The 25,247-nt window shown below is 46.9% G+C and overlaps 1 protein-coding gene across 1 annotated transcript in view; it reads right to left on the bottom strand.

Annotated features, from left to right (window-relative positions):
* Positions 1-23,905, bottom strand: part of dnah5 (dynein axonemal heavy chain 5) — a 227,990-nt gene extending 204,085 nt beyond the window's left edge. Inside the window, exon 1 of the mRNA XM_033048007.1 lies at positions 23,506-23,905. Within this exon, the coding sequence (XP_032903898.1) occupies positions 23,506-23,622 (117 nt within the window). The 5' untranslated portion in view covers positions 23,623-23,905. The remainder of the gene's footprint in view (positions 1-23,505) is intronic.
* Between the last annotated feature and the right edge of the window lie 1,342 nt (positions 23,906-25,247).

Below are 25,247 nucleotides of genomic sequence, written 5' to 3'. Positions count from 1 at the left end.
GCATCCTCCTCTCAGCTCACACTGCCACCCAGCTTTGTGTCATTCGCAAACATAGAGATGTTACATTTAATTCCCTCGTCTAAATCGTTAATATATATTGTAAATAACTGGGGTCCCAGCACCGAGCCTTGCAGCACCCCACTAGTTACTGCCTGCCATTCTGAAAAGGACCTGTTAATTCCTACTCTTTGCTTCCTGTCTGCTGACCAGTTCTCTATCCATGTCAATACCCTACCCCCAATACCGTGCTCTAATTTTGCACACTAATCTCTTGTGTGGGACCTTGCCAATTACTTTTTGAAAGTCCAGATACACCACATCCACTGGCTCTTCCTTATCCATTCTACTTGTTACATCCTCAAAAAATTTCAAAAGATTGGTCAAGCATGAATTCCCCTTCATAAATCCATGCTGACTTTGACTGATCCCATCACTGCTTTCCAAATGTACTGCTATAACATCTTTAAGAATCAATTCCAGCATCTTCCCCACTACCGATCTAAGGCTAACTGGTTTATAAATCCCTGTTTTCTCTCCCCCTCCTTTCTTAAAAAGTGGAGTTACATTGGCTACCCTCGAGTCTACAGGAACTGACCAGAGTCGAGAGAACATTGGAAAATTATCACCAATGCATCCACGATTTCTAGGGCCACCTCCTTGAGTACTCTGGGATGCAGACCATCAGGCCCTGGGGATTTACCTGCCTTCAGTCCCAACAGTTTACCCAACACCATTTTCTGACTAATGTGGATTTCCCTTCAGTTCCTCCCTCCTACTAAATCGTCGGTCCCATAGTATTTCTGGTGTTGTTTGTGTCTTCTTTAGTGAAGACATGGCCAAAGTACTCATTTAACTGTTCTGCCATTTCATTGTTTCCCATTATAAATCCACCTGTCTCTGACTGTAAGGGACCTACATTCGTCTTCACTAATCTTTTCCTTTTTACATACCTATAGAAACCAGGCCTGTCGCCGCACATGGCCGTAGGCCCCTCTACGTTCTCAGCGGCCTCCCCTGCCAGGTCTGCCTATGTTCTCTGCGGCCACCTGCATGGTCCCTCCTTGCTCTCGGCAGTCTGGGTTGTTCCGCTCTGCAGCACATCTCGGGAGCCTTCTGCTGCTGTGTGGCGTATCTTGGGTTCCCCAGCACACAAGCCAGGCGTGCCGTTGGGATGGGCCACGGCTAGCCGAAATTCCTTCCACCCCCATGGCTCGCTTGGATTCCGTCTCTGTCTCTTAGATTCACAGATACATTCCCATTTCCCTTTGAGTGAAACAGAAGGTTCACAATACCTACTCTACAATTTACCCTGACAACACTTCCAAGTGAACCACTTTCAGCTGTCTGTCACCCCATTAAAAATATTAATACTCTTTGTCATCACTTATTTGCTTTTCAAATTTTCAAGAGTTCAAGAGTTTTATTGTCATGTGTCCCTGGTAGGTCAATGAAATTCTTGCTTTGCTTTAGCACACCAGAACATAGTAGGCACGAATACTGAACAGATCAGTGTGTCCATATACCATTGCATAAATATATACACACATGAATAATTTTAACTGATAAAGTGCAAATAAACAGATTATTGGCTATTAATGTTCAGAGTTTTGTCCGAGCCGAGTTTAATAGCCTGATGGCTGTGGGGAAGAAGCTGTTCCTGAACCTGGTTGTTGCAGTCTTCTGGCTCCAGTACCTACCTGAAGGTAGTGGGGAGATGAGTATATGGCCCGGATGGTGTGGGTCCTTGATGATGCTGCCAGCCTTTTTGAGGCAGCAACTGTGATAGATCCCCTTGATGGTAGGGAGGTCAGAGCCGATGATGGACTGGGCAGTGTTTACCACTTTTTGTAGTCTTTTCCGCTCCAGGGCGCTCAAGTTTCCGAACCAAGCCACGATGCAACCAGTCAGCATGCTTTCCACTGTGCACATGTAGAAGTTAGAGAGAGTCCTCCTTGACATACCAACTCTCCGTAATCTTCTCAGGAAGTAGAGGCGCTTATGTGTTTTCTTTATGATTGCATCAGTAATAATAATAATAATAATTTTTATTTATGGGCGCCTTTCAAGAGTCTCAAGGACACCTTACAAAATTTAGTAAACAGAATACAAAACATGTAAGCGGAATGAAACAAAACAAAAAAAATAACGACAAAAGAATAAAAAATAAATAGTAAAGACATCAACAATACACAATTCAAAGACACAATTCAAAGAGAGAGCAGCGGCAGCTAATCGCACCAGCGTTCACTCTCCCTTCCGGCAGCCATCTTGGAAACGGAACAATAAGGATCTTTAACATAGAAACATCCCCCCACAATGGTTACCATTATGGGGGAAGGCACAATGTCCAGTCCCCATCCCCAGTTCACCCATAGTCGGGCCAATTGAGGCCTCCACAGTTGCCTCTACGGAGGCCCGATGTTCCAGGCCGTTCTCGCCGGGAGATGGTGCTCCGGCGTCGGGAGAGTCATCTCACCTAGGGACACCTGGAACGGCCGCTTCCTTACCGGAGACCGCCGCTTCCGAAGCCGACAAGGCCGCGACGGTTGGAGCTCCACTACTGGCGATCTCATCGAGAGATCCCAGGCTCCAGATGTTGAAGTCAGCGTCGCCGCCCGCAGCTGCCCGCTCCGCAGACCCGCAGCTCCGCGATGTTTTTATCGGCGGTCTTCAGCTCACCGGAGCTCCAGCGCGGCGACCCAGGCAAGGCATCGCCCGCTCCGCTCCGCGATAGCGCTCCAGCGCTGTGCCGCCGCCGAAGCCGAAGTGCTGGGCTGTCCCCTCGGGAAAACGCTGGTCCAGGCCCGCTGGTAGGCCGCGAGGACGGGTCGACGATGCAGCTCGAAGAAAAGCTGCCTCTCCGACCAGGTAGGGACCTAGAAAGTAGTTTCCCCCTCCCCCCCCCCTCCCCCCACATAAAAAAGTCTAGACCTCCTAAAAACAAACACTGAAACTCACTAAAGATTAAAGAAAAGAGTGAAAAGGACGGACAGCTGCTAGCTAGCAGCCGTGCCCCAAGATGGCGCCCCCTGACTGAGTGTTCAGTGTTCTCTTACTGTGCTACATTACTGTACTACATTTCACCATACATCATTCTAAATAAAATCGATGCCATCGGAGAATTGGGAATTAAATTTGCAAGATATATTTTTGAAAAATTAACCAAATTCAGCTCTTTATAATTTATTGTTATTTAAAAAGAAATCTTGCAAATTTAATTCACAATTCCAGTGTAAATTACTGCAGCACATTAAGACTGAAGTCTGAAGAGGGGCCTTGACCCGAAAAGTCACACATTCCTTCTCTCCAGAGATGCTGCCTGTCCCGCTGAGTTACTCCAGCATTTTCTGTCTACCTTCCATTTAAACCAGCATCTGCAGTTCTTTCCTACACATTAAGACTTTATATACATAATGCAAAATGGCATGTGACAGCATCAAGTACCACAAAATCAAGTCTGAAAATTAATGAATAAAATTTTCCAGCAAGAAATTTAGCATCCTATAACGAATGATGAGAATGTTTCCTACTCTAAAGCTCAATAAATACCTTCTCCAGAATGCCATATCAGGGCCAAAATAATGATCACTTTTATAACCTTAATTTCAATAATTAGATGGGAAGGAAATAAATGCAGCTTTCACTTCAGAAATCCATCAAATATTTCCAGGTGCCAGTCACCCTTGTATTCTTGATACAATTTCAATGTCAAAATAACACATGATAGAATTTATTATTATTGGGGGATCCTTGTCCCAGTTACGCAACTTTTTCGGCGACTGCCGGCACCCGTCATAGGTCGCCGAAAAATTTCAACGTTGAAAATTCATCGGCGACCAGAAAGACGCTATGACTCTTTGGGTGACTGAGGAGACTACTCACGACCATACAGGCGACCCCCTGGCGGCATGTCATGGGGTGAAGCCTGTATGGTCGTGAGTAGTCGCCCAAAGAGTCGTACCTTGCTCTGGTCGCCGCTGGATTTTCAACATGTTGAACATTTTCGGAGACCTGCTGCGACTATGACGGGTGCCGGCAAGTCGCCGAAAAAAATCGCTTAAGTGGGACAGGCCCATTAGATCAGCATGTTCTGGAAACAACCAATTTCAGCACTCCTGGCATCACCCTGTCTTCCTAGTGCAGTGCTGAATTGTGACTCTCTACTTTTGATTCTAGATGACCTTCTATCAGCATAGTAACACGTCCCTCTCCCAGAGCTCACTCCAACCCCACAATCCTCCAGGCGAGGCCCAAATCCTCAACTACGAAGTCTCAAGATGGATATCCTGAGCCCATCTTCCAATCTCTGCTGAACCCACTCGATAACAATCTCATTATAAATCTCCTATTACTTATCTCGTCCTAAGTGAAATATCACTTTCATTTAAAAACCAGGAAAATAAAATTCCTCACAGATCACTGAAAGTGTTCCAATGCCTTCCGCATCCCTGGCTACAAACTCCACTGTCTCTTTGTTTAAGCCCTAGCCATAGCTTTGTTTAAGCCCTAGCCATGATAGATCTTTTTATACTGACCCGTTCAAAGATAATGAAATAATTAATTTGAGCATACACTGCAATGAGCTCAATTCAAAGTGGTGCATTCTAATAGTTTTAATGAATTTATCAAACATTTTGATTATGCTCTGACATTGGCAAGATTTCCTTTTACGAACCAGCATGAAATCAGTCTGTCAAATCACCTTTTACTGTGCCATGATGATTCAATTAATTATTGTTTTTCTCGCTGCATATTCTATTTTCAGATTCAAACATCTGCAGCAGTTACAATCTGTAATACGCTAGCATCCTTTTTTGTGCCGTCTTGCACATTACCGATCCATTACAGTCTGGTCAGGCAGGGCGATGACAAGTATTTTTAATAAGATACTAGACCAAGTGCAGACCCGTTGGGTCTGTTCCCCCAACGTGCGGTTGTGGGGGGGGGAGGCGGCATGCAGCGTCACACACTAACTATCCCCCCCCTCCCCCCCCCCCCGCACTCACGCTAATTACCTCCCTTGATATTATATTAATATTATTAATTTGCTCATTTTACCCCATAACCACCCTATCTACTGACGCATAGCCCCCAACTTGCAGTCACATCTAGAGAGGGGTGGAGGGGGGGGGGGGTAGAGAGTGAGGGCAGAGAGAGAAGGGGCAGAGACACAGAGAGAGGGGCAAGAGGGAGAGGGGGTGGCAAGGAGGAGAAGAGGGGGGTGGGTGAGAGGGGAAAGGTGGGGGTGGAGGGGAGGAGAGAGAGAGGGGGAGAGTGAGGGGGAGAGAGGGGGGGAGAGGGGAGGGGAGGGGGGAGGAGTGGAGGCGAGAGGGGAGAGGGGGTGGAGGGTGAGGAGGTGAGGGGGGAGGTGAGGGGGAGAGGTGAGGGGAGGGGGAGAGGTGAGGGGAGGGGGATTGAGGTTGAGGGGAGGGGGGGAGAGGTGGGGAGCAGGAGGGTGGAGGGAAGGGGATAGGGTGTGTGGAGGGGAGGGGGTTTTAGGGGAGGGACGGTGGGGGAGGGGATGGAGGGGAGGAGTGGGGAAAAAAGAGGGGAGAAAGTGAGAGGGGGAGAGGAGAGAGGAGAGGTGGGGGAGAGGAGAGGGGGGGAGGAGAGGGGGTTGAGGACAGGGGGGGAGGAGAGGGGGGGGAGAGGAGAGGGGGGGAGAGGAGAGGGAGAGGAGAGGGGGGAGAGAGGAGAGGGGGGAGTGAGGAGAGGGGGGAGTGAGGGGGTGTGCTTAGAGGGGGGTGAGGTGAGGGGAGGGGGAGAGGTGGGGAGCGGGGAGGGGGAGGGGGTGGAAGGAAGGGGGTAGGGGTGTGTGAAGGGGAGGGGGGTTTAGGGGAGGGACGGTGGGGGAGGGGATGGAGGGGAGGAGGGGGAGAAAAAGAGAGAGAGTGCCTTTTTATTTCAACCCAAACCCCCCAAACAACCATTTGCAGGCAGTGCTTTTTTACTTTAACCATATTTTCATTTTCAAACCACATTAAGGGTACTTACTAGGATTGCATCTTAACAGGTGTGGGACCAGCATTCTGGCAGGCAGGTTTGCCACTGCTACACGGGTGGTTTTAAACTGAATAAGGGGGGTGGGGTGTCGAATGGGCTAGTGGAGGATGGAGTTAAAGGGAAAGGGTTTCTTAAATGTGTGAGCGTAGAGACAGAGGGGTGTAAAATGAGGGTAGAAGCAATAGGTAGCAAGGTGAAAAGTAAAAGTGGCAGGCCGGAAAATCCAGGGCAAAAATCAAAAATGGCCACTTTTCAACAAAATTGTATAAGGGGTAAGAGTGTTGTAAAAACAAGCCTGAAGGCTTTGTGTCTCAATGCAAGGAGCATTCGTAATAAGGTGGATGAGTTGAATGTGCAGATAGCTATTAATGACTATGATATAGTTGGGATCACGGAGACATGGCTCCAGGGTGACCAAGGCTGGGAGCTGAACATCCAGGGATATTCAATATTCAGGAGGGATAGAGAGAAAGGAAAAGGAGGTGGGGTAGCGTTGCTGATTAGAGAGGAGATTAACGCAATGGAAAGGAAGGACATTAGTTTGCAGGATGTGGAATCGGTATGGGTAGAGCTGCGAAACACTAAGGGGCAGAAAACGCTGGTGGGTGTTGTGTACAGGCCACCTAACAGTAGTAGTGAAGTTGGAGATGGTATCAAACAGGAAATTAGAAATGCGTGCGACAAAGGCAAAACCGTTATAATGGGTGACTTCAATCTACATATAGATTGGGTGAATCAAATTGGCAGGGGTGCTGAGGAAGAGGATTTTTTGGAATGTATGCGGGATAGTTATCTAAATCAACATGTAGAGGAACCAACGAGAGAGCAGGCTATTTTAGACTGGGTATTGAGTAATGAGGAAGGGTTAGTTAGCAGTCTTGTTGTACGTGCCCCCTTGGGCAAGAGTGACCATAATATGGTTGAGTTCTTCATTAGGATGGAGAGTGACATTGTTAATTCAGAAACAATGGTTCTGAACTTAAAGAAAGGTAACTTTGAGGGTATGAGACGTGAATTGGCCAAGATTGACTGGCAATTAATTCTAAAAGGGTTGACGGTGGATATGCAATGGAAGACATTTAAAGACTGCATGGATGAACTACAAAAATTGTTCATCCCAGTTTGGCAAAAGAATAAATCAGGGAAGGTAGTGCATCCGTGGATAACAAGGGAAATCAGGGATAGTATCAAAACGAAGGATGATGCGTACAAATTAGCCAGAAAAAGCAGCATACCGGAGGACTGGGAGAAATTCAGAGACCAGCAGAGGACAAAGGGCTTAATTAGGAAAGGAAAAATAGATTATGAAAGAAAACTGGCAGGGAACATAAAAACTGACTGCAAAAGTTTTTATAGATATGTGAAAAGAAAGAGATTAGTTAAAACAAATGTAGGTCCCTTGCAGTCAGAAACGGGTGAGTTGATCATGGGGAACAAGGATATGGCGGACCAATTGAATAACTACTTTGGTTCCGTCTTCACTAAGGAAGACATAAATAATCTGCCGGAAATAGCAGGGGACCGCGGGTCAAAGGATTTGGAGGAATTGAGTGAAATCCAGGTTAGCCGGGAAGTGGTGTTGGGTAAATTAAATGGATTAAAGGCCGATAAATCCCCAGGGCCAGATAGGCTGCATCCCAGAGTACTTAAGGAAGTAGCTCCAGAAATAGTGGATGCATTAGTAATAATCTTTCAAAACTCTTTAGATTCTGGAGTAGTTCCTGAGGATTGGCGGGTAGCAAACGTAACCCCACTTTTTAAGAAAGGAGGGAGAGAGAAAACGGGGAATTACAGACCAGTTAGTCTAACATCGGTAGTGGGGAAACTGCTAGAGTCAGTTATTAAAGATGGGATAGCAGCACATTTGGAAAGTGGTGAAATCATTGGACAAAGTCAGCATGGATTTACAAAAGGTAAATCATGTCTGACGAATCTTATAGATTTTTTCGAGGATGTAACTGGTAGCGTGGATAGGGGAGAACCAGTGGATGTGGTGTATCTGGACTTCCAGAAGGCTTTCGACAAGGTCCCACATAAGAGATTAGTTTACAAACTTAAAGCACACGGCATTGGGGGTTCAGTATTGATGTGGATAGAGAACTGGCTGACAAACAGGAAGCAAAGAGTAGGAGTAAACGGGTCCTTTTCACAATGGCAGGCAGTGACTAGTGGGGTACCGCAAGGCTCAGTGCTGGGACCCCAGCTATTTACAATATATATTAATGATCTGGATGAGGGAATTGAAGGCAATATCTCCAAGTTTGCGGATGACACGAAGCTGGGGGGCAGTGTTAGCTGTGAGGAGGATGCTAGGAGACTGCAAGGTGACTTGGATAGGCTGGGTGAGTGGGCAAATGTTTGGCAGATGCAGTATAATGTGGATAAATGTGAGGTTATCCATTTTGGTGGCAAAAACAGGAAAGCAGACTATTATCTAAATGGTGGCCGACTAGGAAAAGGGGAGATGCAGCGAGACCTGGGTGTCATGGTACACCAGTCATTGAAAGTGGGCATGCAGGTGCAGCAGGCAGTGAAGAAAGCGAATGGTATGTTAGCTTTCATAGCAAAAGGATTTGAGTATAGGAGCAGGGAGGTTCTAATGCAGTTGTACAGGGTCTTGGTGAGACCACACCTGGAGTATTGCGTACCGTTTTGGTCTCCAAATCTGAGGAAGGACATTATTGCCATAGAGGGAGTGCAGAGAAGGTTCACCAGACTGATTCCTGGGATGTCAGGACTGTCTTATGAAGAAAGACTGGATAGACTTGGTTTATACTCTCTAGAATTTAGGAGATTGAGAGGGGATCTTATAGAAACTTACAAAATTCTTAAGGGGTTGGACAGGCTAGATGCAGGAAGATTGCTCCCGATGTTGGGGAAGTCCAGGACAAGGGGTCACAGCTTAAGGATAAGGGGGAAATCCTTTAAAACCGAGATGAGAAGAACTTTTTTCACACAGAGAGTGGTGAATCTCTGGAACTCCCTGCCACAGAGGGTAGTCGAGGCCAGTTCATTGGCTATATTTAAGAGGGAGTTAGATGTGGCTCTTGTGGCTAAGGGGATCAAAGGGTATGGAGAGAAGGCAGGTACGGGATACTGAGTTGGATGATCAGCCATGATCATATTGAATGGCGGTGCAGGCTCGAAGGGCCGAATGGCCTACTCCTGCACCTAATTTCTATGTTTCTATGTTTACTCACAGTTGTGTGGACATGTGTTCAGTGTTATTCACAGCTCAGAGAAACGTGACCCTCTGCCTTCCTCCAGCTTGCAGACTAATTGAGGCACACCACTTCCTGGTTTTATAGTCCATCCCCCCTGCCGCCAGCGGGGGCAGCAGAGATCATGGGGAATTTTGTAAAATCATTAATATCTCAGTCATTTTTCATCGACTGGAAAAATCCTCGGCGCACATGCGGCGGAGGGGGGCTCTGAGCGAGGTGGCCAAAAATGACGGCCGTAGGTGGCGGCGTTCTCTCGGAAATCGCAGCACAGATCGGCAAAACCGGTCAAGAACAGACTTTTAGTAATATAGATAGTGGAGGACAGAAAAATGAAGTCATTAAAATTGTCGACAGATGCATCCAGAGAACCTGCAGACCATAGTCATCTGCTCACATCAGCTTAACCAGTGAGAGCCTCTTCTTCACCATTACAGAATGTTGTGGCAATTACTTGAGCTAGTTCAATGAGCACACTCATCTCAAACTTTGCATCCTGAGTGCTAAGTGAGGTGCCAATGTATTATTTTCGGAATTATTACAGCCCCTGTGCCATACCTTGAGCCACGGTCTATTTGAACATTATCAGTAACTCATGTAAAACACTTGGGTATAATCGAAACACTCATGAGTTGAAGTTCTGGCTCTATTTTTCTACAACTTCTCTAGAACAGCACTTTTTCCTCATTATAACAATTTTCTCTTTCAGGAATTGTATTTTTTGATATCTGGACATACAAGGACTGCCGAAAATTAATTAAAAAAGTGCAAAGATGAGTATATCTGATAGGCTAAAACTGCCTGGGAAAAAAGATTGATAAAAGTAAAATTTCAAGGGAATTTAAGCAGTGATCAAATAGATTAATCCATTTGGGAGCAAGGAGGTTGGAGGGCTGCAGGGTCAGGGGAGGATTATTATTAAGAAGGCATGCCAAACATAATTAATCTCAAAGAAATCAAAGGGATTGTAATGCCGAGGCTCTATAAGGCGCTGGGCAGGCAACATTTGGAATATTGTGAGCAATATTTGGGCACCATATCGAAAGAAGCAAGAACGGAACTCACTATCAAAACATGGAGGGGACGGGGGACACAATTTTTGGGCGGACACGTGCGCATGCGCACACTCACACACAAGGCTTCGGGAGGCTCAATCCAGCGCTAAAAACGGCGATTTTAAAATCGGGATCACAAAAACTAGGGGGGATGTCCCCCACCTCTCAAAACTTTGGGGGGACGTGTCCCCTCTGGCCCCCCCCCCCCCCCCCGGGTTTTCCGCCCCTGCAAAGAAGGATGTGCTGGCCCTGGAGAGGGTCCAGAGGAGGTTTACAAGAATTATCCCAGGAATGAGTGGGTTAGCTTATGATAAACGTTTCACAACACTGGGCCTGTATCTGCTAGAGGTTAGAAGAATGATGGGAGACCTCATTGAAACATACCAAATGGTGAAAGGCTTGGATAGAGTGGATGTGGGGAGGATGTTTCCACTAGTGGGAGTCTAGGACTAGAGGTCATGACCTCAAAATTAAAGGACGTTCCTTTTGGAGGGAGATGAGAAGGAATTTATTTAGTGAGTGGGTGGTGAATCTGCAGAAATCTTTGCTACAGAAGGCTGTGGATGCCAAGTCAATGGATATTTTTAAAGCAGAGATAGATAGATTCTTGATTAGTATGGGTGTCAGGGGTTATGGAGTGAAGGCAGGAGAATGGGGTTAGGTTGGAGAGATAGATCAGCCATGATTGAATGGCACAGTAGACTTGATTGGCCGAGAATGGCTTAATTCTCCTATTACTTAAGACCTTATAAATCCTGGAATATCTATTTTCCAAAAATCATGTATACTAAGAAATTGCTGCCACATAGGGTGACTCAGTGAAGGAGGGAAACTAAATAAATGCATTAAAGAAAGTAATGGAAGGAAATCATGAGGAACATAAACATCAGCATTGAAATTGCATTTATGCAAGACAGAGACACAAAGAACTGCAGATATTGCAACTTTGAGCATAACAAAGCACAGGAGGAAGTCAGTGGGTCAGGCAGCATCTGTGGAGGAAATGGATGGACAACATTTTGGGTAAAGATCCTTCTTCGGTAGTAGGGGGGAGAAAGCAGGAAAAAAAGATGGGAGCAGGACAAAGCTTTACGAATGATGTGTGCATACAGGTGAGGGGGCCTTTTGATGAGTAGATGGAAGAAGTAAATGACGAAGGTTGGAGCCGTTTCTCCCTCTGTCCCAGTCCTCCTGCCCCTTTCCCCTCCTTTGGAATTTCTTCCCCCATCCCCGAGTCCCAAATTTCCCTTTTATCTACCATGCTTTCACTTCCCCCTATCCGTTTCTTTCCCTTCCCTGCCTCGTTCCACCCCCACCCCCTGCCCTCTTCCACCTCTATCCCTCCCTCTGGCTTTATATTTCACATCTCTTCTCTCTTGACCTTACACCCTTTGTCTCCTTTTCACCTCTTGTCTTTGTCACTTACCAATCAAAACACCTGCAAGCTGCATCCGCTGATCAACTGCCAGGCTTTTTCCTACCCTCGCCTCTCTTTTGCAGCTTTCTTTCCCCCCCCCCCCCCCCCCCCCCCCCCCACAGTCTGATGAAGGATCTCGACCCGAAACACCATTTATCTATTTCCTCCACAGATGTTGCCTGACTTGCTGAGTTCCTCCTGTACTGGAAATATTTTGGAGCGAGTCATGGTTCAATTTTAGAAGCAGAGGCAAGTGAGAGGTCAGAAATCAGTATGGAAGGTGATGAAAAAATGTTCAGTGGACAGTTAAGGTAATAATAATAATAATAAATTTTATTTGTGGGCGCCTTTCAAAAGTCTTAAGGACACCTTACAGAATTTAACAAGGGTAAAAAACATATAATCGGAGTAAAATAAATAATAGAGACATCACCAATACACAAATTAAAGACAGAATTCGATCTAAAGACAAAAAAATCAAAACACAATGTGAAGAGAGAGCAGCGGCAGCTAAACCGCGCCAGCGTACACTCTCCCTTCCGACAGCCATCTTGGACACAAACAAAGGTAGTAAGTGGGATGCTTTTAAAAGTTATTGCATATAATCTCCTGTAAATGCAAATCTAGAGATAAGTACATTAAGGGACAGAGGGTTTAGTTTAGAGATACAGCGTGGAAACAGGTCTTTCGGCCCGTGCCAACCAGTGATCCCCGCACATTAACACTATCTTACACACACCAGGGCCAATTTTTACATTTATCAAGCCAATTAATCTACAAACCTGTACGTCTTTGGAGAGTGGGAGGAAACCAAAAATCTCTGAGAAAACCCACACAGGTCACAGGGAGAACGGACAAACTCTGTACAGAGAGCATCCGTAGTCGGGACCGAATCCGGGTCTCCGGTGCGGCAAGCGCTGTAAGACAGTTACTCTACTGCTGCGCCACTGTGCCGCAGGGGTAACTAGAGAGAGAATAGGGCTCCTCAGAAACCAAAGTGGTCATCTCTGTGTGGAGCCACAGGAGATGGACGGACATGGTCCTTTATGGATATTTCTCCTCTGTTTATTACCGTGGGGAAAGACATGAAGAATGGGGACAGTTGATTGAAATGGCTTGAGGACAATCCATATTACAGTCGAGGAAATACTGAACGTTCCAAGGTGTACGAAAGTAGATAAAACTTCTGGGCCTGAACAGATATATCCAAGGTTACTGTGAGAGGCTGGATAAGAAATTGCAGATGTCCTGGCTGAGATAGATGAATCATCATTAGACAGGGGTGAGTTGCCGAAAGACTGGAGGGTGGTCACTGTACCTTGCTTTTCCCCTGCTGGCCTTTATAGTTTCATCAACATCTGGCATCAGTGTGCGTAACTATTGATAATTCTCTTAGCTGACTAGTTCAAATAAATGGAATGGGTGGATTAACAGAGTGCTTTGAGAGGTGCCTAGAACCCCTACACACTCTCTCCAGACATGCAGATTGTCCAAATTGTCCAGACATACAGATTGTCCAGAGATTGTCCAAATCTCATTTTGGAGAACTCCACAACAGAACTCACAAGAATCAGCATTGCTATTTAGTCTAATTATCTAATAACTTTTACACAAAGTGATTTGGAATGACTTTTTGATTTTTACCTGTACTTGTATGATGACTTATTTTTTCTCCAAGTTTAAGTATCACACTATGTTCTGATTTTAATTCCTGCAAATGTAGCCCATTAATGTGTCATCAATTATTTTTTTCCTTCTTTCTCCTTTTTGTGTTCCTTATCAAACTGTGATAATTTATAACATAATTTAATTTAACAGAGAAAATTGAATTTAATACAAAGAAATGTGAGGTGTTGCAGTTTGGGATGACTAACATGGGCAGGATCTACAGTGAATGGTAAGGTTCTGGGGAGTGCTGTAGAGCAGATGGATCTATGCGTGCATAGTTCGATGAGCGTTGCGTCACAGGTAGATAGGGTGGTCAAAAAGGCTTTTGGCACATTGGCCTTCATCAGTCAGAGTATTGAGTATAGAAGTTGGAAGTTCATGTTGCAGTTATATAAGACGATTGGGAGGCCACATTTGGAATATTGTGTTCAGTTTTGGTCACCATGTTATAGGAAAAATGTTGTCAAGCTGGAAAGGGTGTAGAGAAGATTTACAAAGATGTTCCAGGACTCGAGGGCCTGAGCTATTGGGAGAGGTTGGACAGGCTAATACTCTATTCCTTGAAGTGCAGGAGGATGAGGGATGATTTTATACAAGTGTGCAAAATCATGAGAGGAGATCGGTAAACACACCTAGTCCCTTGTCCAGAATCAGGGAATCGAGAACCAGTTTAAGTTGAAGGGGAAAAGATTTTATAAGAATCTGAGGGGCAACTTTTTCAGACAAAGTTGTGGTGGGTGTATGGAACAAGCTGCCACTGGAGGTAGTCGAGGCAGGTACTATCGCAACAATCAGCATTTAGAAAGGTACACGGATAGGATAGGTTTAGAGGAATATGGGCCAAACGTAGGCAGGTGGAATTAGTGTAGATGGGACAGGTTGGTCGGTGTGGGCAAGTTGGGCTGAAGGGCCTGTTTCCACGTTGTATAACTATGACTTTATGACTCATCATCATTCCTACAGATATCTGAAATGTCAACTTTAATTGTCTTCACAAATGCTGCCTGACTTGTTGACGGTTCTTTGTAATTTCAATTTTTGTTAACAATATCACCTGCAATGTTTGATAATGTTACATATAATTATTGGATTACATTTAATTGCTGAGTTTCTAGTTCTGCACCCTGAACAATAGATGAATAGAAAACACTGCAGTGAGTAACAGGAATCTGAGTAAATTGCAACACACACCTATAAACAAGCTTAACTTTTTTCTCTTCCCAGAACAGGGAGGGCGTAGTGGTGTAGCTAGTAGAGCTGCTGTCTCACAGTCCCAGGAACATGGTGCTGTCCACATTCTTCATTATCATGCGAGTTTCCACCGTGTGCTCTGGTTTCCACCAACATTCCCAAAACTTGCAGGATTATAGGCTACATTGCCTTTGGAAAATGCCCATAATGTGTCAGGAGTGGGTGTGAAAGTGTCTGCGGTAATTTAACATCGCGGTGGTTGCGATCCCTTTTGCCGGAGATCAAAGCTCCAAATGTTTAAATTTAGAAAAAATTTAGAAAAAATCAGGAGTGACACTGCTGAACCCTTGGTTAAATTTGATAAGACTTGGGGTAAATGTATTGAACATTTTCAAACAACATAAATTGCTCCCTCTTTAACCATTATAAAAATTATTTTACCTCTATAGGATGGAACAGACTTGACGACAAACAGACTTAAATTGTTGAAATTCTCAGTTCAGATTCGGTTTTGCTTTGCTTTGTTTTTTTATCTATTTTATTTCTATTTGTATTTTATTAATATCAATTTTTCTTCTTTTTTTTCTTCTTTCTTTAGTTTAGGGGGGTTTTGTTTTTTTCCTTTTTTCTTTTTGTCTTTTTATCTTTGTGTTTTTTTTTTACATTTATAAGTTTCCTTTTAAAGATTTAACTATATTTACATAGAGGTCTATATTCATTGTGTATTTTGACACTGGTCTCATATTAGGTTATACCTGTTATTGATGTAATCCTGATCCCTATGTATCAATACCATTGTTATGTTTATCATTATTCTTTTTGCCCTGTTTTTTTATGTTTTATTTTTGCTTTTTTTGGAAAAAAAACAATAAAAATATTTTAAAGAATGAAGCTTTATGAATGAAGCCTGTGGACTTTAACATCATGGAGCCCACGGTCTCTTGTAAGAAGAGGCCGACTTGGGAACTCCATGCCGCGGAGAGAGTTTCAACCGCCCTCGATCGTCGGCTGCGGGGCTTTGATGGCCCTGACTGTGGATGGTTTGACTGCCCCGACCGCGGGAGAACAAAGAGGAAGAAGTTTGAACCTTATTGCCTTCCATCACAGTGAGGAATGTGAAATCTACTGTGATGGATGTTTATGTTAACTTTTATGTGGTTGTGTGTCTTGTTGCTTTTCACTTCGTATGGCTGTATGGCAACTCAAATTTCACTGTACCTTAATTCAGTGCTTCTTAAACTATTTCAGTGTCATTCACCCTTGAGTCTTTATCACAAATTTTCATTCACCTTTGACATAATTTTCTTATGTTTATTGGTAATTTTCATCTTATTCTCCCTTGGGCATAATTTTATATATAATTTATTTTGTCATATGAGCAAAAAACATAAATTGACTAATTTAGTGTGTTTATTTTATTCAACTTTTTGAACATCCTAATAATATGTAAAGAAAACTAGGAGTGAAAAAAAAAAGTTTAATTACCACTGAAGTTGGAAAATCATTCTATTAGAATGATTAAAAAAAAACATTCCAACGTCTAAACATAGAAACATAGAAATTAGGTGCAGTAGTAGGCCATTCGGCACTTCGAACCAGCACCGCCATTCAATATGATCATGGCTGATCATCCAAAATCAGCACCCCGCTCCTCCATTCTCCCCATAGCCCCCAGACCTATATCTAATACTCTCTTGAAAACCTTCAGTGAATTGGCCTCCACTACCTTCTTTCCCCTGACTCTCAGTCTAAAGATGGGTCTCAACCCGAAACATCACCTATTCCTTTTCTCCAGAGATGCTGCCTGACACGCAGTTTGTGTCCATCAGCACTCTCCCCCTCTGGGCTTCACTGGGCTTCAGCCCCATCCTACCCTTTCGGGCTTTGATTACTAGTTATTTTCTTGGAAAACTAGCTCAAAAAACCATGCAGTATGTGAGTTAATATATTAGTATCCAACTAATATAACTTTCTATAAGTCTCCACGACTAAAGCTCACAATACCACCAAATATCAACTTGCCATATTCGGTATACTTCTCTCCAGAAGCTGGCTCTTCCAAATCCTGAGATATTTTAAAAGTTGTGCATGTGTACTGACATGTATATGTCACATACATGCTCAAAACATCATCACAACTTTGTATGTTGCTCAGTTCTGAATATCTGGCGCCCTCCCATCCTCCCAACTAGGAGTGACAACAAAATTAAGAACAGAAATATTATTAGAATTTTTCTAGTAAAGTTAGTAAACAACTGTCTTAGAATTAGTTTCTTAGAAACAATGTTTTCTTATTGTGTATGTTTACCACAAATAAATGACAAGCAGGATATTTCTACACTTACATGTATGTTTTTTTATCATCAATGATTAGGATGTTCCTGTACTCCTGTGACAAGCGTCACAAACAGAGGATCAATTTCCTTCTCCAAAGCAACCCGCATTACCGAATCAACATACTGAAGTGAATTCCGTTTTTTTGGATTTCAGATCTACCAAGGTCGAAAATCCTTGTTCAGACAGGAAAGTTGTTGTCATCATTACCAGTGGTTGAAGGGCCTTCAAGCCAATTGATTTGTATTCAGGGAAAGCAAGTAATCCAACCCAATAGTCTCCATAGTAGGAGTACATCTCAAAAGATGAGTTTTGAGTTAAGTCATAATGTGCTGGTAGGTTAAGCAGAAAAATAGCTAAATTGGCAACACAAAGAATAGTTACAGTTCAACAGTTGTCTACGGTGATCCTCCAGTGTTGCCATTTATAAATTGACTAGAATAAGTGCGACCCGTTGGGTTGCGGGGTGGGGCGGCCTTCGGCGTCAAACACTAACCACCCCCACACACACACACACATACTAACCCCCCCTTGATATTATATTAATATTATTCATTCGCTCCTTTTACCCCATCCCCCGCCCTATCCACTCACGCATAACCCCCAACTGCGCAGCTAGAGAGGGGGGGGGGGTAGTGGAGAGGGAGGGGGAGTGGGATAGGGAGGAGAGGGAGGGGAATGGGGAGGGGGGGGCAGAGAGGGAGGGGGATAGAGATTGAGGTGTGGGGGGGGGGGGCACGCGGCGTCACAGGGGAGGGCTGGTTAGCGAACGCAATACTCCACCACTAGAGAGGGAGGGGGGGCAGAGAGGGAGGGGGGGCAGAGAGGGAGGGGGGGCAGAGAGGGAGGGGGGGCACAGAGAGGGAGGGGGGGGGCAGAGAGGGAGGGGGGTGGGCAGAGAGGGAGGGGGGGGGCAGATAGGGAGGGGGGGCCAGAGAGGGAGGGGGGGGGGCAGAGTGGGAGGGGGGGGCAGAGTGGGAGGGGGGGCAGAGTGGGAGGGGGGGCAGAGTGGGAGGGGGGGCAGAGTGGGAGGGGGGCAGAGTGGGAGGGGGGCAGAGTGGGAGGGGGGCAGAGTGGGAGGGGGGGCACAGAGAGGGGGGGGGGGGCAGAGAGGGAGGGGGGGCAGAGAGGGAGGGGGGGGCAGAGAGGGAGGGGGGGGCAGAGAGGGAGGGGGGGGCAGAGAGGGAGGGGGGGGCAGAGAGGGAGGGGGGGGCAGAGAGGGAGGGGGGCAGAGAGGGAGGGGGGGGGCAGAGAGGGAGGGGGGGGCAGAGAGGGAGGGGGGGGCAGAGAGGGGGGGGGGGGGCAGAGAGGGAGGGGGGGGGGGCCAGAGTGGGAGGGGGGGCCAGAGAGGGAGGGGGGGCCAGAGAGGGAGGGGGGGGGGTAGAGAGGGAGGGGGGAGCAGAGAGGGAGGGGGGAGCAGAGAGGGAGGGGGGAGCAGAGAGGGAGGGGGGGCAGTGTGGGAGGGGGGGCAGAGTGGGAGGGGGGGGCAGAGTGGGAGGGGGGGGGCAGAGTGGGAGGGGGGGGCAGAGTGGGAGGGGGGGCAGAGTGGGAGGGGGGGCAGAGTGGGAGGGGGGCAGAGTGGGAGGGGGGGCAGAGAGGGAGGGGGGGGCAGAGTGGGAGGGGGGGGGCAGAGTGGGAGGGGGGGGGCAGAGTGGGAGGGGGGGGGCAGAGTGGGAGGGGGGGGGCAGAGTGGGAGGGGGGGCAGAGGGAGGGGGGGCAGAGTGGGAGGGGGGGGAGAGGGGGAGGGGGGGCAGAGTGGGAGGGGGGGGCAGAGTGGGATGGGGGGGCAGAGTGGGATGGGGGGCAGAGTGGGATGGGGGGCAGAGTGGGAGGGGGGGCAGAGTGGGAGGGGGGGGCAGAGTGGGAGGGGGGGGCAGAGGGAGGGGGGGCAGAGTGGGAGGGGGGGCAGAGGGGAGGGGGGGCAGAGTGGGAGGGGGGGGCAGAGGGGGATGGGGGGGCAGAGTGGGATGGGGGGGCAGAGTGGGATGGGGGGGCAGAGTGGGAGGGGGGGCCAGAGTGGGAGGGGGGGGGCAGAGTGGGAGGGGGGGGGGCCAGAGTGGGAGGGGGGGGCAGAGTGGGAGGGGGGGGCAGAGTGGGAGGGGGGGGGCAGAGTGGGAGGGGGGGGGCCAGAGTGGGAGGGGGGGGGCAGAGTGGGAGGGGGGGGGCAGAGTGGGAGGGGGGGGGCAGAGTGGGAGGGGGGGGCAGAGTGGGAGGGGGGGGCAGAGTGGAAGAGGGGGGGCAGAGTGGGAGGGCAGAGTGGGAGGGGGGGGGGGGCAGAGTGGGAGGGGGGGGGCAGAGTGGGATGGGGGGGGGCAGAGTGGGATGGGGGGGGCAGAGTGGGAGGGGGGGGGGGGGCAGAGGGAGGGTTTCAGGGATCTTCAATATAAATGCAGCCTGAGAGCAAACGAGCAGGGATATCATCAGGGAAACCTCTAAACCAATAGTTTAATCACAACTGAAGTATTGCACTCAGTATTGCACATACGATAAGGTCTCTAAGCCAAGGGTTCCTATCCTGGGGTAAATTTACCCCCACGGGTAAATTTTGCCTACCCATGGGGTAAGTTTGTTGATTCTGGATATGTACATATTTTTACTCATTAACTGACTGTTTGGTTCTGGTATACCGGTATCTGTTCATCATTAGTTGTTCATAAATAAGTGAAATAACATTGTTATGTGCTATTAAAGTTGCCAGGGGTAAACGGAATGAAAAGAGTTGGGAACCTCTGCTCGAAGCACAGGAGGTTACTGAGAATAATTCCAAGGATGTTGTTTGTACAGACTGGAAACATAGAAAATAGGTGCAAGAGTAGGCCATTCGGCCCTTCGAGCCAGCACCGCCATTCAATATGATCATGGCTGATCATCCAATATCAATAACCCGCTCTGGCTTTTCCCCCCATATACCGCGATTCCCTTAGCCCCAAGAGTTAAATCTAACTCTCTCGTGAAAACATCCAGTGAATTGGCCTCCACTGCCTTCTGTGGCAGAGAATTCCACAGATTCACAACTCTCTGGGTGAAAAGGTTTTTCCTCATCTCTGACCTAAATGACCTACCCCTTATTCTTAAACTGTGACCCGTGGTTCTGGACTCCCCCAACATGGGGAACATTTAGTTCCTGCATCTAGCCTCTCCAATCCCTTGAGAATGTTATATGTTTCTATAAGATACCCTCTCATCCTTCTAAATTCCAGTGAATAAACCCTAGCCTGCTCAACCTCTCCCAGCAGCTCAGTCCCTCGAACCCTGGTAAATGTACTCTGAATCCTTTCCAGCTTGACAACATCGTTCCTATAACATGATGACCAAAACTGAACACGATACTCTAAATGTGGCCTCACCAACAACCACACTCCCCAGAACTCTACCATTCACAATATAGGTCCTGCCCATGCCAGATTTCCCAAAGTGCAACACCTCACATTTCTCTGTAGTAAATTCCATCAACCATTCCTCAACCCACCTGCCCAACCGATCAAGATCCTGCTGTAATCTATGACAACCATCCTCACTATCTACAATACCACCCACTTAATGTCATCTGCAAACTTGCCATGTACGTTCTCATCCAATTCATTGACATAGATGACAAACAACAATGGGCCCAGTCCAAAAAACAATGTTCCATCTCACCCTCTGCTTCCTTTCACCAAGCTAATTTTCTAACAATTCAGCTATCTCTCCTTGCATCCGAAGCGATCTAACCTTCCAGAGCAGCCAACCATGCAGAATTTTGTTCAGTGCCTTGCTGAAATCCAAAATAAACATCTCCTGCTTCCTCTTGTTTGGGGTGGTGTCCCTGGACGCTTCAGTTAATTCAAAGCAAAGGTTGATACATTACTGTAAATGAAGGGAATCAAGGGATATAGGATAATGCAGGAAAAAACATTGAAGGAGAAGATCTGCCATGATCCTGATGAATGCCGAAGCAGGATTGGAGGGCCAAACAACCTATGTTATAGTTAAATTTAAAATTAAATATGCAGATGCCTGCCGGGGACTGGACCAAAGCTTCAGCAGCGGTGCAGCACTGGATTCACCGCGGAGCGGGCGATGCCTTACCTGGATCGCCGTTTGAAGCTCCGGAGTGTTGGGCCTGCTGCTTCAACATCGTGGAGCTGTGGTTTGCAGATCTTCCAGCACGGGCGGCACTGACTTCAATATCGCGAAGTCCTGGTATCCCTTTGCCGAGGGCCGCCAGCGTGAATCTCCGCCCAGCTCGGCCTGTGGACTTCGAGAGCCGCGGTAAGAAGTGGCCGATTCGGAAGTCCAAGCCGCTGAGAATGTTCTCCCGTTCCGACGTCGGAGTTCCATCATCCGGCGAGCGGGCCTGAACATCGGGCCGCCAGTAACAGCGACAGCGAGGGGTTCGGGAGCTCCCCGACCACGGGTGAACAACAGAGGAGGATGACTGAACTTTGGTGCATTCTCTCACAGTGGGAAACTTTAATCCCGCTGTGTGGGGATGTCTATGTTAAAGACTATCGTGTTCTGTGCTCTTTTTATTCGTATGGTGCAGTGGCCTCAAATTTCACTGTACCAATTGGTACATGTGACAATAAATGTCTCTTGTCTCTCTTGTCTCTACTCCACTATTTGAGCTTTGTAATAGAAAAAAAATCACATGTGGTTAAAGTGCACATTGTCAGATTTTATTAAAGACCATTTTTATACATTTTGGTTTCACCAATTTCACCATTACAGCTGTGTTTATACATAGTCCCCCCATTTCAGGGCACCATAATGTTTGGGACACATGGCTTCACATGTGTTTGTAATTGCTCAGGTGTGTCCGATTGCCTCCTTAATGCAGGTATAAGAGAGCTCTCAGCACCTCATCTTTCTTCTAGTCTTTCCATCACATTTGGAAATTTTTATAGCTCTTTATCAACATAAGGGCCAAAGTTGTGCCAATGAAAGTCAAAGAAGCCATTATGAGACTGAGAAAAAATAATAGAACTGTTAGAGGCATCAGCCAAACCTTAAGCTTACCAAAATCAACTGTTTGGAACATCATTAAGAAGAAAGAGAGCACTGGTGAGCTTACTAATCGCAAAGGGAGTGGCAGGCAAAGGAAGACCTCCACAGCTGATGACAGAAGAATTCTTTCTATAATAAAGAAAAACCCCCAAACACCTGTCCGACAGATCAGAAACACTCTTCAGGAGTCGGGTGAGGATTTGTAAATGACCACTGTCCGCAGAAGACTTCATGAACAGAAATAGAGGCTACACTGCAAGATGCAAACCACAGGTTAGCCGCAAAAATAGGATGGCCAGGTTACAGTTTGCCAAGAAGAACTTAAAAGAGCAACCACAGTTCTGGAAAAAGGTCTTGTGGACAGATGAGACGAAGATTAACATATCAGTGATGGCAAGAGCAAAGTATGGAGGAGAGAAGGAACTGCCCAAGATCCAAAGCATACCACCTCATCTGTGAAACACAGCGGTGGGGGTGTTATGGCCTGGGCATGTATGGCTGCTGAAGGTACTGGCTCACTTATCTTCATTGATGATACAACTACTGATGGAAGTAGCATAATGAATTCTGAAGTGTATAGACACATCCTATCTGCACAAGTTCAAACAAATGCCTCAAAACTCATTGGCCGGCAGTTCATTCTACAGCAAGACAATGGTCCTAAACATACTGCTAAAGCAACAAAGGAGTTTTTCAAAGCTAAAATGTGGTCAATTCTTGAGTGGCCAAGTCAATCACCCAATCTGAACCCAATTGAGCATGACTTTTATATGTTGAAGAGAAAACTGAAGGGGACTAGCCCCCAAAACAAGCACAAGCCAAAGATGGCTGCAATACAGGCCTGGCAGAGCATCACCAGATAAGACACCCAGCAACTGGTGATGTCCATGAATCGCAGACTTCAAACAGTCATTGCATGTAAAGGATATGCAACAAAATACTAAACATGACTATTTTCATTTACATGTCATTGCTGTGTCCCAAACATTATGGTGCCCTGAAACGGGGGATCTATGTATACACACTGCTGTAATTTCTACATGGTGAAACCAAAATAGATAAAAATTGCCTTTATTAAAATCTAGAACATAGAAACATAGAAATATAGGTGCAGGAGTAGGCCATTCGGCCCTTCGAGCCTGCACCGCCATTCAATATGATCATGGCTGATCATCCAACTCAATCTAACCACATGTGATTTTTTTTTTCTATTACAAATCTCAAATTGTGGAGTACATAGGCAAATAAATAAATGATGGGTCTTTGTCCCAAACATTATGGAGGGCACTGTAAATGAACTCAACTACTTAGACTTGGGGGCATTGTTTTTGCATATAATATATATACATACACACACACGTGTGTGTGTGTGTGTGTATATATATAACGTTGTTGTTGTACTATTTTTATCTATTGCGCTGCTGCAAGTAAGAAATTCATGATTCCCTTCCGGGACATATGACAATAAAACACTCTGGACACCGGACCTGAACCAATTGTGGCGGAGATGGATAACAGTCGTATTTAGTTCTGGGAACCGCGAGAGAGTTCTGGAAATTCACTTGAAATGTTTCAATTCAACTAGTTGCTGGAGTTTAAAGGTACCAAACCGCGTGGCACATAGACAAACCTTGTTCTCCTTGGTGTCCACTGGTGAGCGGGTCTGAGCGGCCCTGTCCCTGTCCCTGGTCCCCGCAGCTCCGGGCAACAGGCTGAGGGCCCTGCGCTGCCCCCGGGCGCCGTGCATCGCAACGCTTCAGCCCTGGGCTCACGCTGGCCGGCAGAACCAACATCCACTCACCCGGCGGCTCGCTCGCTCCTCTCCTGCTGCTGCGGCTGCAAACTCACCTCGTGGGGAGGAAGGGAGGGAGGGAGGCCGCCAGACAACAGGCTCCGTCTCCAGGCAACAGCCGCTCTCCAGGGGGCGGCGTCCAGGACCAGGTGTGGGCGGGCGGCGGGCGGCCGGACGGTCGACCAGACCCAGACCCGACCCAGAGGGACAACACGAAGTAAATTACACGCGCGGTTTCTTCCCAATCCACTTGTAATCCACCAGTAAAAACACAGGAGGAACTCAGCGGGCCAGGCAGTATTTCGGGAGGGAATGGACAAACAATGTTTCGGTGTAAGAAAGATCCAGGACAAGGGGGTCACAGTTTAAGGATAAGGGGGAAATCTTTTAGGACCGAGATGAGGAAAACATTTTTCACACAGAGAGTGGTGAATCTCTGGAATTCCCTGCTACAGAAGGTAGCTGAGGTCAGTTCATTGGCTATATTTAAGAGGGAGTTAGATGTGGCCCTTGTGGCTAAAGGGATCAGAGGGTATGGAGAGAAGGCAGGTACAGGATACTGAGTTGGATGATCAGCCATGATCATATTGAGTGGCGGTGCAGGCTCGAAGGGCCGAATGGGCTACTCCTGAACCTATTTTCTATGTTTCTATGCTGGTTTGAATCGAAGGTGGACACAAAATGCTGGAGTAACTCGGCGGGGCAGGCAGCATCTCTGGAGAGAAGGAATGGGCGACGTTTCGGGTCGAGACCCTTCTTCAGACTCAATCTTTCGGGTTGGGACTCCTCATTAGACCGAAGTGGGGTGGGGGGGGTAGCTGGATAACAACAGTGGGGTGGGACAAAGCCTGGTTTGTAATGTCGACTACACTTTTACACAGCCAATATCTTTTTCACGTTTACCAATAACATTATATAGGGGAAAGATACGTTTTATTTTAATAAGAGATAGTGGAAGGCAGAAAAAAAGTCAATAAACTGTCGTCTGATAAACGTACAAAATCAATAGAAGGATATGTGAGAAGGAAATCACGAGGAACATAAATATCAGTAACAATCTTGCATTTACGCAAGACAGAGACGCAGGAAACTGCAGGTATTTCAACCTTGAGCAAAGCACAGGACGAAGTCTAGGGTCAGGCAGCATCTGTGGAGAAAATGGAAAGATGACATTTCGGGTTGCGAGCCTTCTTCAGTAATAGGGGATGGGGAGCTGATAGAGGGGTGGGAGCAGGACAAAGCTTGACGACTCTGGGTCGTCTGACATCTATTACAAACCCACTGACTCCCACAACTATCAAGACTATCCCCTTCTTCCAATTCCTCCGTCAATGCCACATCTGCACTCAAGATGGGTGTTCCATACCAGGACATCCAAGATGTCCTCATTCTTCAGGGAACGGGGGTTCCCCTCTCCCATCATAGATGAGGCCCTCATTCGTGTCTCCTTGGTATCCCACAGCTCCGCCCTTGTTCCCCCTCCCCCCCCCAACAGAGTCCCCCAGTCCTTACCTTTCACCCCATCTGCTGTCGTATTCAACACATAATCCTCTGACATTTTCGCCACCTCCAACGGGATC

The sequence above is a fragment of the Amblyraja radiata genome, chromosome 2, assembly GCF_010909765.2.
Source record: "Amblyraja radiata isolate CabotCenter1 chromosome 2, sAmbRad1.1.pri, whole genome shotgun sequence".
Taxonomy (NCBI): Eukaryota; Metazoa; Chordata; class Chondrichthyes; order Rajiformes; family Rajidae; genus Amblyraja; species Amblyraja radiata.
Note: the sequence above shows the minus strand (reverse complement) of the source record. Positions and strands in the feature narration are given on the sequence as shown.